This window comes from Dermochelys coriacea, chromosome 5, assembly GCF_009764565.3.
Source record: "Dermochelys coriacea isolate rDerCor1 chromosome 5, rDerCor1.pri.v4, whole genome shotgun sequence".
Taxonomy (NCBI): Eukaryota; Metazoa; Chordata; order Testudines; family Dermochelyidae; genus Dermochelys; species Dermochelys coriacea.
This window is the reverse complement of record NC_050072.1, coordinates 35,673,892-35,687,485: the sequence shown is the minus strand read 5'-3', so window position 1 is coordinate 35,687,485 and position 13,594 is coordinate 35,673,892. Positions and strand designations below refer to the sequence as shown.

The 13,594-nt window shown below is 42.3% G+C and overlaps 1 protein-coding gene across 3 annotated transcripts in view; it reads left to right on the top strand.

Annotated features, from left to right (window-relative positions):
- Positions 1-13,594, top strand: part of PLPP1 (phospholipid phosphatase 1) — a 131,359-nt gene that overhangs the window by 43,576 nt on the left and 74,189 nt on the right. Inside the window, exon 2 of one of the 3 annotated variants that reach the window (XM_038401265.2) lies at positions 10,645-10,796. The exons of the other annotated variants lie outside the window; for them this stretch is intronic. Coding sequence (XP_038257193.1) covers positions 10,645-10,796 — 152 coding nt within the window. The remainder of the gene's footprint in view (positions 1-10,644; positions 10,797-13,594) is intronic. 3 annotated transcript variants of the gene reach the window in all.

Below are 13,594 nucleotides of genomic sequence, written 5' to 3'. Positions count from 1 at the left end.
GATAAGATTGTTTGAGCATTTAGTAGTAATGTGACATTTTGAGCAATCACAGAGAGAGAGCTTGTATTCCCCTAACACTGTAATAGTGAATACATACATACCACAGAAAGTGAGTATTCATTGCTGTAATGATGATGAAGGCTTGTGGTCCTCCAGATGATTTGCCCTCTCCTACTAATTCCAATTTATGCTTGGATGGGTCTAGGTCTGCCAGCCATTTTATAAATTGCATTAAATAAAAATCTGTCTCCCAGTCTGGTTCTAAGCATTCATAGGAAATTATCAAAGTCCTAACGAGGCATTTTAGCGCCCGGGGCAAGCAAGCCTATTTGCACCCCCTAGAGGTGCTGTGGGGGAGGGGAGGAGAAGGTAGGTATGTGGGGTCATATGCCCCACCACCAGATTTCCACCTTCCATTTAGCATAGAGGTTTTCAACCATTGTCTCCTGCTAGGAGCCAGCGGATCGGAAGCTGGTGGCGGCTGCACAGGTCCCTGGCTCGCCACACTGTGTGGAAGCTGGGGCGCCGGCTGGCTGACCTGTAGCCCTCCCTACTCTGCTCCCCAAGCCAGGCCACCTCTCCCCAGGCAGGATGGGTGGCACAGTCAGCAGTGCCCCTGATCTTGCCTCTCCCCAAAGAAGCCCAGCATTGCCCACTGGAGCTGGCCTCTGTCCATGGAGCCTGGCTATCATGATGACCAAGGCAATCATTCACTGCTGCTCTGGGGCTCCTGGCTCTGCTGCTGCTTGGTCACCGGTGCCCTGGCACTCCTGGCTCTGCTGTCCGGAGCAGTGGTAGAGCCAGGAGTGCCAGGGCAGTGGCAAGTGAGCACATTGGGGAGCATCTCATGGCAGCCAGGCTCGGAGGCCAGCTCCAGTCAGCTTCTCCTCTGGGGAGAAGCAAGAGCCCATTAGCGTGCAGCTCGGAGCTGCCTGGGGAACGCTGAGCTGTGGAGAGGCGGCACAACTTGGGAAGCAGCACAGTCAGCCAGTCAGAGCCCCAGAGCCAGGGGCCCGAGCAGGCCAGGTGGCTCCCACCAGCTTCTGATCCACCGCCTCCTGGCAGGAGAGAAGTTTTCAAACCTGAGGGGCTTGCCACCCCATTTCCTCCTCCGCCCCCCCCCCCCCCCCGCTGTGTGCCCTGGGTAGCTGCCCTGCTTGCCCCATCCTGTTTACAGTCCTGGAAATTATGGTGATGGAGTATAATCAAGTCATGAAAAACTGATACCAGTAGCATAAACCATCTTGATAAGGAAGTATCTTTGTTTTGGTTAGCGTGACACTAAAGGGTGGAGAATTAACCAGAGGCAAATTCATAAAGCTAGGGCATCTAACTTGCAAGTACAATTTAATTACCCTTCTGCTGACTGTACGTCTCATCCAGAAACTAGACCTTTTATTCAGAGCATTACTAGAATGTCTCCTTTTGCTGGAACATGTTAAAGGCAGGAAACAGTCCATGGCAATTCTTACTTTTAATCTTTCTGTATGTTGGAGAAATTAGGTGTCTTGCAATAAATCATTGTATCTTTTTTGGTAAACACTGCTATAAGTGTATTTTAAAACTAAAAAGTAAAGTTGAAGTTTTCAAAATAAAATAAAACTGTAAATATTTAGAACTTCCTCCACCAAACTGCAACAATTTTAAGGTAGGATGAACCTAAAACTCCCTACCCATGAGACAAACGTCAGTTTTCTTATCTAACTGTTTTGAGATTGGTGCACTCAAGCTTGCATTTTTGGTTTCTACTGGGTGAGGTTGTACAGCACTAAATGTGACAAAATGTGGGAAGGCTATGGGACTGTACGATATACTAGTTGAGCCATTTTAACCATTTGACCATGAGGCAGAGGTAGAAGTGCTTAACTTTATTCAACTTTAGATGTTCATCCAGTATGGAAAATTAAAGTGAGGAAGAATGCATATGTCCTTTATGCTTGAAGACAGGGACCAATGTAAGAAAGTAGTGGTTACTGACCCATTAAATTTAATGTCGCATGAAGAAATGGCTGGAAAGAATTGAGAAAAAGCTTTGAGAGGAGCTGAAATATTAAATAAGTGACAGCCAATTCGGATTTCTGCCAGGAAGGCCAACAATGGATTAGTGTTTGCAGTCTGAATATTGCAGGAGAAGTACAAGGAGAATTGAAAGGAATTGCACTTAGTGTTTGTGGATTTAGAGAGAGCTTATGACAGGTTTGGGGTCGGGAAGGAATTTTCCTCCAGGCAGATTGGAAGAGGCCCTGGAGGTTTTTTGCCTCCTTCTGAAGCATGGGGCACCATGGGTCACTTGCTGGAGGATCTCTGCTCCCTTTGAAGTCTTTTTAAACCATGATTTGAGGACTTCAGTAGCTCAGACATAGGTGAGAGGTTTTTCACCAGAATGGATGGGTGAGATTCTGTGGCCTGCATTGTGCAGGAGGTCAGACTAGATCATAATGGTCCCTTCTGACCTTAATATCTATGAATCTAGATTTCCTAAGAAATTGTTATGGTGGTGCCTGTGGTGCAATCTGCCTGAGATGTGTTCAGGCAATCATGGACATATGTGAGGGTAGCACAATAGTAGGGAGAAACAGCTGTGGCTACAGTAAAGCCTGTGAAGACTGATCCTTTACATAGACCTACCCTAATTTGTGAAATAATGCCTGTTTAGGGGGCTTATTCCTTCACCCACTTACTTCCCTGGTCCTTCTCGCATGAACAGAGAGCAAAAATACCCGAAGTCCAAAGGTGCAAACAATTCGATGTTTGTTGGGGTGAATTTCCAGCAAGCATGAGTCCAGTTTCCTTCCTTAGTGTCCCCCTTCCTAGCTCTGACACCACAGAGCCTTACACCTGTGTCCCTGTTCCCATTCCTGCCCTTAGCCAAACATGGTTCCCATTTTCCCCCTTTAGCAAAACAGGATTCCAATTTCCCCACCCCCATTTCCTGTTCCCATTTGACCCCCCCCCATCCATTCACTCACTTCCTGGTTGACTGCAGACTATATAGTAAAACTTGAGTTCTGCTTTGCTATACCTTAACCAATCATTTTCCTGAAACTTAACTAACCAATCCTAACATATTGTAACATGATTATGTAACCAATTCTATCCCACCACCTTAAATAGTTTACACCTAGCAAAGTTTATTATACAGCAGACAGGAACAATCGCACAACCAGATAGAGATTATACAGACAAACAATAGGTAAATGGGGACTACTGTGATAGAACAAACACAGAAATGAGGATTTCACATCCCAGCTATTGATAAGTGAGTTCTTGCCAGACAGGATGCTAGCACACTAAGTTTCCTTTTACATCTTCTAGGCACTTGCCATCTCCTCCAGAGAAAGGGATTATCAGGACAGGACTGTATTCCTAACAGCCCAATAGCACCTTATTTCAATGTGACTAGGTTGGAATGTGAGGAGGTGACCGGTCGCTTCCCAGCTTATGGCTGCCTCTGCTGCTTAGCCAAAGGCCTTAGCCTAAGCACAGGGCCTCAGACTGTCACAGTGAGAGAAGGCCCTTACGCTGGCAGACAGTGATTTTGATTCTTTCTTTTATACCTCTATAACTAGCCAAGTGATAAGAATACACCTAAATTCTTAGAGTATAGGCCTTTACAGACAGGCCTGAATATCTATATCCTAACAATGCCTACCTTAACATATTTCAGAGTAGCAGCCGTGTTAGTCTGTATTCGCAAAAAGAAAAGGAGTACTTGTGGCACCTTAGAGACTAACAAATTTATTAGAGCATAAGCTTTCATGAGCTAGAAGTGAGCTGTAGCTCACGGAAGCTTATGCTCTAATAAATTGGTTAGTCTCTAAGGTGCCACAAGTACTCCTTTTCTTTTTACCTTAACATAGAAGTTTAGGGGACAGGCTCTATGGAGCATGCTTTTTGCTGATGACGTTGTGCTGTGAAGATAACTGGAAAGGGACCTAGAACTATGGAGGTCTGCATTAGAATGACTTACAAATCAGCTGACAAAAAACTGAATATATGCAATACTTCATTGAGAGGGACAATGAGGAACCAGTAAAACTAGATGATATAGTGTTAAAATCTGTACCACAATTTCAATACCTCAGTTCATTGTTGAGCCATGATGGGCATATGGATATTAGGAGCCTCATGGAGAGCACTTTAAGTAAATAGAGGGAGTCAACAGGAGTTTTGGGATAAGAATATGCTAAGCAAACTAGAGAGCAAAGTTAGAGATACAAGGTGGGTGAGGTAATATCTTTTATTGGATTAACTTCTGTTGGTGAGAGAGACTTTTGAGCTATGCAGAGCTTTCCTTCAGGTCAAGGAAACATGCTTAGCCTGGTCTACACTACGGAGTTAGGTTGAAGTAAGGCAGCTTATGTTGACCTAATCACGTCAGTGTACACACTACAGTCTTGCTCCTTTCAATGTATAAGCACCTTACTACACTGACATAATAACTCTACTCCATCAGAGGTGTAGGGCTTATGTCACTGTAGTTAGGGTGATGCAGTGTCTGCGTAGAGCGTTACTTACCTCCAGTGTTTGGATGTCATTCTTGTCAATTTCATGGTTTCCATGTTGGAGCTGTGAAATTGACAAGAAAGGCTGGTAGGCTCCCTTCTGTGAACCCTGCACCTGGCTCACAGCTCTGGCTGTCACCCCAGGGCGCATGTGTAGGGGCTCCCTGCTCTGAGCTAGGCTGCTGCCCGGAGCTCCATACTCAACATGTAGGGGTTCCTCTTAACAATACAAAACAGAATCATCTTGAACCCCCACCTAGTAACTGGGGAAAACTAAATACCAACCCATGATACTTCTAAAAGGCTTCCCCGCTCACCAGCACTAAATCTGTGTATAGCAAGGAAAACTTAAAAAGGGAAAAAGGAACCCAGCATTAATTTGGGAAAGCACCACAACAGTAGTTCGAAAGCATATGACCATGAGTATACATCCACCCACAGTATAGTGGGAAGTGTCCTGTTGGTCTCAGTTTCTCAGTGTGAAAGTCCAACACACCTCTCTCTCTCTCTCTCTCTCTCTCTCTCTCTCTCTCTCTCTCTCTCACTCTACCCTACTCACAGCTGCTATCCTTGATCAGCAAAGACCACTAACATCCCCCCCCCCAAAAATGATTGGAGAGATGTTAACGATCCACTTCACCTTGAATGGTTCCTTGAAATATGGGTTAACTAGTTATGCTAAACCAGTGGTTTTCAACCCCCCCACCCCCACCCCCCAGCTGCATGCAGCCCAGTTAGCACACTGCTGCAGCCTGGCTCAGCTGTATGCTAAAGGCCGCCTGCGTGGTGGGGGCCTGGCGTTCAGTGTTGGGGGCCGGGCTGCCACTGCCCTGCCACTGTGGCATAGGAAACACATTGTGGGCCGCATATGCAGCTTACAATGATAAATAAGTTTGAGAACACTGCGCTAAACAATCTTCTTACTGTGACACTGTGTAAGTTTCCCAGAGTTGAAGAAGAGTTCTATAGAGATTGCATAAGCTCAAAAGCTTGTCTCACCAATAAAAGTTGGTCCAATAAAAGATGTTGCCTTACCCACCTTGTATCTGTATCCTAGAACTGACACTGCTACAATGTTGCAAAAAGAGCAAAGTATAAGATGATTAGACCTGCTATAACATGTGGGTTGGAATGCTGGCCAACGAGGAAGAGAGAACTACTACTTCGTGTTGCCACAATGAGAGTGCGTAGGTGGATGCTGGGTAAGACCAACTCGTCAGCTAGGCAATGAAATGGTACGAGACATGATGCTGATACTCCCTCAGTTTTTCTGTGATTGGGTGGGGGGAAGTGTAGTATGTGAGATATGTGGTGGCCAGACAGGATGGAGACCACAAGGAAGATGTAGAAAAAAGTGCTTTGAGATGCTGAAGGAGGAAACAAAGAAAGCTGGTGTCCGCTTAGAAGCCACACTTGACAATATGTGGAGATGAACAAGAGCTACCAACTCTGATTTGATGCGACAAGGCAAAGAAGATTTGGATGAGTTTCTGCATGGGTTTTCTCTGTATCTGGAATAATTGCTTTTTAAAAATTAAATGACCTTCAGATACTGACAACTCTTGTTCCTTAGAACTCCTGTCTGGAACAGATTACTCCGTAGTTCATCTAACTTGGGTGTCGTAGCACTCCATTCATAGGCTTTGATACCACACAATACCACATGTGGTGGTTTGGTGCTTCATGTTTTCTCTATGGTGGCTTTTATGCCAAAGGATTTTAATTGTCTCAAAATGTTGATATAAACAGGAATTATTTCATTTGCCACTGCAGTGCAACTACTTCTGAGTTGAAATAGCAGCTGTTTGAGAGACAGCCATGCTGTGTTGTCTTTCCTGGACAAAAAGTGAATAGTTTTTAACAAATTACAGCTACATGGGAAATCTTAATCAGCCTCCACTCTCCTTGAAAAGTGCCATAACCCATGCAGTGTCCCCAGATAATAGTCAGGTCTAGGGCTTTCCCTCTCAGCTGAAAGGCAGCACCTTCAGTAGTGTTCTCCTAACACCCCCCCCATAACCTTTTACTGAAAGGGCAGAATACTAATTGAAGGTCCTCAATGGAGAATTGATCAGGCTTTATGCCACCTAAGGTCTGATGTATGTGCCTCCCACGATATGGCTTCAGACAATTAAAATTAAAGTACTCTTAACATGACTAGGATAAAAATACACTAACACTTAATATATTAACTTGCAGGACCTAGTCCTCATTATCTGCTTTTTATTTTAATAACACCCAAAAGTGTGCTTACATCTCCTAATATGGACAAGCTTACAAAGAAACGGCCATATCCTGGAGATACTTATGTACTTGAATAAATAGACATGCGCAAATCTTATGGGATTGTTGGTGTGACTAAAATAACTTTCATGCATATTCTATGTATGATCAGGGTGTAATTGCAGATAAGATATGAGAGGAGGGAGGTGTAAGGAAAAAGAGCAACATCCAGTAAGACTGTCTGGGTCCTCAGTTACTAGTGCACAGCATGATGAAGCAAAAAAAAAAAAAAGGCGCACAATGAATGAATGCCTACAGGAAACTTGCCTTGGCGAAGTGAGCTCTTGAGGAGGGAGTATAGCTTTGGAGACTGCCTCAAGGAGGGTGTTCATGCGTAGGCCGTGACAATGAAGAGAATGAAAATGACTCTGGGAGAAGTGGCCAAATGGTGCATTTTGACTGCCCTCCTAGATGGGATGTAGAGCGTGTGGGAGGGCATACAGAAAGACCAAAGCGCATCCGTAGAGAGATTTTGTTTCATAGGGACCCGAAAATGGTGACACGAAGCTTGCACGTAACACTTTGGAAAAGGGCGAGCCATTGCAGCAATTCAAAGGGATTTGTTTATGATGGTGATGGCAAATATAGTCTGTCTGCATTTGAGTTTGTAATTCCCTTAACTTGGAGCTGGGTTTTGTCTCCCTTCTCATTAACTCCTACAAATCATTCTGGGGGCAGGGATGTATTCTAATGAAGCTAAACAGGTAGTAAATTCCACTGAATCGTGTTGGATTTTGGTTGCTTCAAGAAAACTAGAGCATCTGTAACATGTTAATGTGAATTAAATGCCATGTTATAGCTGTATTTGTCCCAGGAGATGAGACAAGGTTGATGATGATGTAATATCTTTTACTGAATCAACTTGCATTGGTGGAATGGACAAATTTTTGAGCTCTTCCTCAGGTCTGGAGAAAGTTACTAGAGCCTCTGCTAATTAACTGCATGCTCATCCTGTTAAGTCTTACACCTGTGCTCTGTTACATTTTAACCTATGCTGTACCTTCTCTTAGGGTTTTTCATACTTGTCACTTTCAGCTGTTAGTCATTAACAAAACAATGAGGTCAACATGGCTCATAGCCCATAAGCAAGTTAGTTTTTTTGTGAAGGGTAGTGCATGGTGGAAAGTTCAAGACAATAGTGATAGAAAAATCTGACCTGAGACCGTTGAGTGGTGGTGGTTATGTATAGCAGTAGGTGCATATGATCTAAGCTTTTACCTTTTTGGAAGGCCTGGTTTGAAATATTAACCAATAGCTGATGCTTCAAAGACAAACCTTTCACCCTGGCAATACGGCTAGCCAAATGTGCAATTCTGTATGAAGGCCTGGAGATTAAGTTTTCCCCTGTGACCTCCAGGTTTATATCTTGAATTATGTGGAGAAGACCAAAAATAGATCTGCCTATAAGCAACCTGACTTGTACTTGTACTTGTACTTTTTTCTTTAGCTAATGAGATTGCTACTCTACTGCATCCTCATAAGTTTTTGTTTAGAGCAGCAAAGATTGGGGGGTGGTCCCTAGCTTGCATCCATACACTTGCTGTGCTGGTGATCTAGGCGATCCCAGGATAGCAGTTGGTTATAGACAAGAAAATATCTATCCTTCTAAAATGCAGCTCTTCACTAAATCTCTGGGATGCATAGAGAAGATGAAATGGCACAGTTATTTCTCTTTTGATTATATATCCTTATTTTAGACTTTGATCTAATTAAAGGTAAAGGGGGTGGTGTGGGGGGAGGGAAGAGCATGGTTTTGAATAATAATGATGTAGTTAGTGGGGAGGCAAGAGGCTTGGTCTTTGACAATGTTGGCTTACAGTTACTACTTGAGTGCTTGATTTAGTATTCATCTCAATGTCATTATTTGCTTGAATCTTGTGGGTGTTTCCTGTTGGCTGGAGTACTGATAAGAAGCTCAATGTTGTACAGAACATGCACTAGACAAGGTCCCATAGCTTTGTTAGGATGCTTGAATACCACTGTGATAAGCACAGAACTACTTAGCTAGGTAGATGGAAAGACATTATTTCAGACCTCTTTAAGGCGATACATTTTTTTAGCATCAACGTTCAGGAATATGTTCATTATCCGTATCCTTCCTTGTTAGTGTTTTTTTTATTTTATTTTATTTTTTTTTTGCTTGTCTGTTCTCGTAAACAGCACTTTCCTCTGTAACCTGCATGAGGGACTGTAGTTTGTTGCAGTGAGCAAAATCCTTAAATCAATATATTGGCCACCAGAAACAAATATTCTTCTTCACTGTGAACTTAATGACTTCTCTATGGGGCCTCTCTAGCACAAAGTAAAAGGGGGGGAAGGGGAGGCTTCCAAGCTTCCACCCTCAGCCACATAATGTTGCTCTCTGCCAGTTTTCTGTTGTCATGGTCTTCTTTTCCCATTCCTCTTCAGCCCCTCCTATGCCTACCTGCTGGTGATGTCAGGTTCCTCCTTCTGGGCCCTTACAGAGGGATTGGAGGTTCCTTCCCCCTCTCACAGAGGAGGGATGTTTCTCTTGGCAGGGGTAGCAAAGTTCTTCCTCCTCTGACTGGGAGATGTCTGACAGAAAATTCCCTCCACTTCTTCATTCCGCCATGGTGAGGGGACTGAAGGGCAGGATTGCTGCTGCCATGATCTGTTGTCTCATGCTAGATCAGAACATCTGTTGTAAGTGCTGCTTGGAGACTTAGTCACAGCTTTGTACTGAGAAACGTCCAAAATGGAGCATGGAATAAAGTGCTCTCACGGCACCAACTGGGGAGTCGCTAGGCCTTCACGTGAGACCGGGGAAGGGAGAGAATTAACTTCCCTCTATTTTTCATTTGTCCAGTTTTAGTTGGCTTTTTAATTTCCATCAGCTTAATCTCTTCTCTCTCCCGCCACTCCTGAACTCCAATACATCCAATTTTGGGGTTTATTTCACTACTTGCTATTTTACATACTGTAAGAAGAAATAGTTTATACCCCTAGACAGCTAAAGAGGGACTAACGTGACTTAGTATTCTTGAGTTTGAAGTACTCCTATTCTGAACCTCTGTAGAGCCAGCTGATCAAAGAACTAAACCTAGTAAAAATGCCATCCCGGGTTTTTGATGTGACTGCCTAAGCTTCTGCACACCTCTGACCGGCAATGTCTGTAGATCATATAGTGATTTAAGGTCATTTAAAGGTGGTTTTTTTTTTTTTTTTTTAAATGTGGGTGGGGAATAAATGTTGATTCCTGAAGGCTTACAGCACAGACAGTGACCATGTTTGTTCCAGGGCTCTATCCAGTATGCATGAATTGAGGAAAGCAAGTGTAAAAGCATTCTTCCCTTCTTCTTCCCCCCCCCCCCCCCCCAACTGCTTTACCTCCCCTCAACCTCCCTGCCTTGGTGAAAATGAAATGAAACAAAATTTGCACTTTCTGGAGTTGAGACCAGAGAATGGCCAGAGAATAAAGGCCAGAGAATAAAGGGTCAGTTGTGCCTTGCTTAAAAGTAGGATCTGGGCAGAAGAGGCACACTGGACAACTTAACAGATGTCTCAAAACAGTTTAAAGAGTCCTATTTTCGGTCTGTTTTATACTAGATATACAGCCAGTGCACAGCTTAGGGTGGAAGGAAATTCTGATTATTCAGTCCTTCTCTGCGCTTATGAACATGTACTGTGGCAATCTTCAGCTAAGGGCCCTGAAGCTAGAAAGCAGCCTGTGGTTAAACAATTTTAAAACAAACCTATAGCTTTCTGACTTGCTGCATGTTTGCTCTTTCCTTTTGAGCACTTATTTCTCTCTGATGGAAAATATTTATGGATAGTCTTTTTGATTTAAATTTCTGAATTTTCCTGTGTAATATTTGAATTTTATTCCTTTTGCTAGTGGGCCTGCCTTTTGCAATTCTCACTGCGAGGCATATCCCCTTCCAGAGAGGAGTTTTCTGTAATGATGAATCCATCCAGTACCCTATCAAAGATGACACCATTTCTTATCCATTGTTAGCAGGAATAATTGTTCCTTTCAATGTAATCGTTGTAAGTTAAACCTATTTTTCTCCATTACATTCAATTTAAGTAGGTGGGAGTGGGGGTGTATGAATGATTTACTAGATTAATACATTGGTAAAGCAGTGCATTCTTCTTAAAAACAAGGATAAACTGTACTGTCCTTACTCCAAGTGGAGTTAGAGTAACATAAGTGGTGGTTGAGTCAGGGTACCTAAAGGAATTTATTAAATGGGGGCCAATAAGAAACCTATCAGAGAGCGAACACCTTGGTATGACAGTGACATACATATTTTGATTATAGATGTCTTATTCACATTTCAGGCATTGCGGGACTAATGTCTCCTTTTCATAGTTGAAAATATACATGTTAAACCAGAAAGTAAAATGTACTGCAACCTTGTATGTTATCTGAGAGTGTCTCTAAATTATCAGAGCTTGAGACGACCGCTTCAATTTAAAGTAATTTGCCACCCAGTGGTCTGATACCTCTATATAGAGAAACAAAGCTGTAAATTCTGACTTCTGAAGAGTAAAACACAGTGGCTACCAGTCAGAATTGAGTGCAAACAATAGCTTGTAGAATAGGTATAACTTAATTTACACCAAATAAGCAGGATGGGTGAATAAGAGTGGGTTCTTCAAGTACTATTACGTTGGATATTTTGTTTACATCAAGGGTAAAATTGGGCTTGATTCAAAAGACTACTCTCAGCATAAATAGTTATAACCCTGGTTATAGTTAACGCTGCCTGCTCTAGAAGCAGTTCAAGGCTTTTAACAGTTTTAAAGCAAGGCTCATGGAACTCCCTTAAATTTTTTGTCCAGATTTAATGTGGCTGTGTAGTTGCAGCACCAGCTCTGGGAGAGGGGAGTAGCTCCCAGTGCTGAGAGCACTACCTACACTGCCACTTTACAGCGCTGAAACTTGCAGCACTCAGGGGTGGGGTTTTTTTTTCGCACCCCTGAGCGAGCAAGTTGCAACACTGTAAAGTGGCAGTGTAGACAAGGTCTTAGCAATTGGCTGAACAAGAAGTAGGATCGAGTGGACTTGTAGGCTCTAAAGTTCTACATTGTTTTGTTTTTGAGTGCAGTTATGTAACCAAAAATCTACATTTCTGAGTTACACTTTCACAATAAAGAGATTGCACTACAGAACTTGTATGAGGTGAATTGAAAAATACTATTTCTTTTATCATTTTTACAGTGCAAATATTTGTAATAAAAATAATATAAAGTGAGTACTGTACACATTGTATTCTGTGTTGTAATTGAAATCAATATATTTGAAAATGTAGAAAAACATCCAAAAATATTTAATTTCAACTGGTATTCTATTGTTTAACAGTGCGATTAATTGTGATTAATTTTTTTGAGTTAATCAGGTGAGTTAACTGTGATTGATTGACAGGCATAGCCTTTTGGTCCTCTGTAAAGCACAAGTATGTTCCTGAAATGCTTGAATTAAAAACTGCATATGTCTGAGGGTGCTCTAAGTTAAAATCTGAAAGGGTACAGATAAATATAAAGCTTAGAATTGTGAAACTCACTTTTTTTGAGTTGATCGTTAAAGGTAAAAGGGACCATTATGATCATTTAGTTTTATAGCGTACATAACACAGGCCATAGAGTTCACCTAGAGTCCCGCATAAAACTTTACTTTTAGTTGCACCAGCACTTTTTATTTATTTATTTATTTATTTTATTTATTTTGGTAGTATAAAGATCTCCTCCAATCTTCATCTTTTTAAGATAAGTGTCAGAGCTGGGACTAGTGGCCAGGTTTGCCATCTTCCAGTCCGGCACCTTATCACCTGGACCTTTCCTGCCGCTCTAGGAGCACACCTTTTGAGTATGGGACCACTCCACATTTAACATTAAGCATGTGCATTTGTAGGAGGTTTTGTGTGTGTGTGTGTGGGAGGTGGGGAGGAGCCCCTTGATGAGAAGGACTTATGGACACTGATAAAACATCATTTCTGAAAATGAAGTGCTCATAACTCCTTTTCAAATAACTAGGAAAACTCTATGCTAATAGTAAACTGGCAAACTTGTAAAGTATCAAGTTTTTTCTGATCCACTTTCTGGTGATGTCAGCAGTCCTCTTATCTTATAAGGGGGTGAACAACTTCCCACCAGATTTTTTTTTTTTTTTTTAAAACTGGCTTAGCAGGAGGAAGCACTAATGTTATAACCAAATTATGGTGTCTTGTTTTTTTTTCTGGTTCTGTTAATTTCTCCTCAGACTGTATACCATTTACTAAAGGAGGAAAGTGGTTCCAGGGCCCTGCTCTGATTTCTCTTTACACTGATGTAGCCCCGTTAACTTCAGTGGGGTTCTAGTTCTCAGCAGGATGAGATCAGAATCTAAGCCAGTGTCCACAATAAGATAACCTTTACTTGCTTTCACAAATAGTCACTTTTTGGAAGCCACTGCCACCAGCTGTTCAAGAACTGCTAATTGTAATTTAAATGACAGGTTTCAGAGTAGCAGCTGTTAGTCTGTATTCACAAAAAGAAAAGGAGTACTTGTGGCACCTTGGAGACTAACAAATTTATTTGAGCATAAACTTTCGTGAGCTACAGCATCCGACGAAGTGAGCTGTAGCTCACGAAAGCTTATGCTTAAATACATTTGTTAGTCTCTAAGGTGCCACAAGTACTCCTTTTCTTTTTGTAATTTAAATGTCCTCCCTCCCTCCCCCCCCATATACAACTTGTTGGCTATGTGAGGAGAAACTTTTCACTAAGAGCTTTCAAAACCCTGGACAAAACTCTGCTCTGTTTTGCTGGTGTAAATCGAAGTAACTCCTTTGATTTTTTTTTTT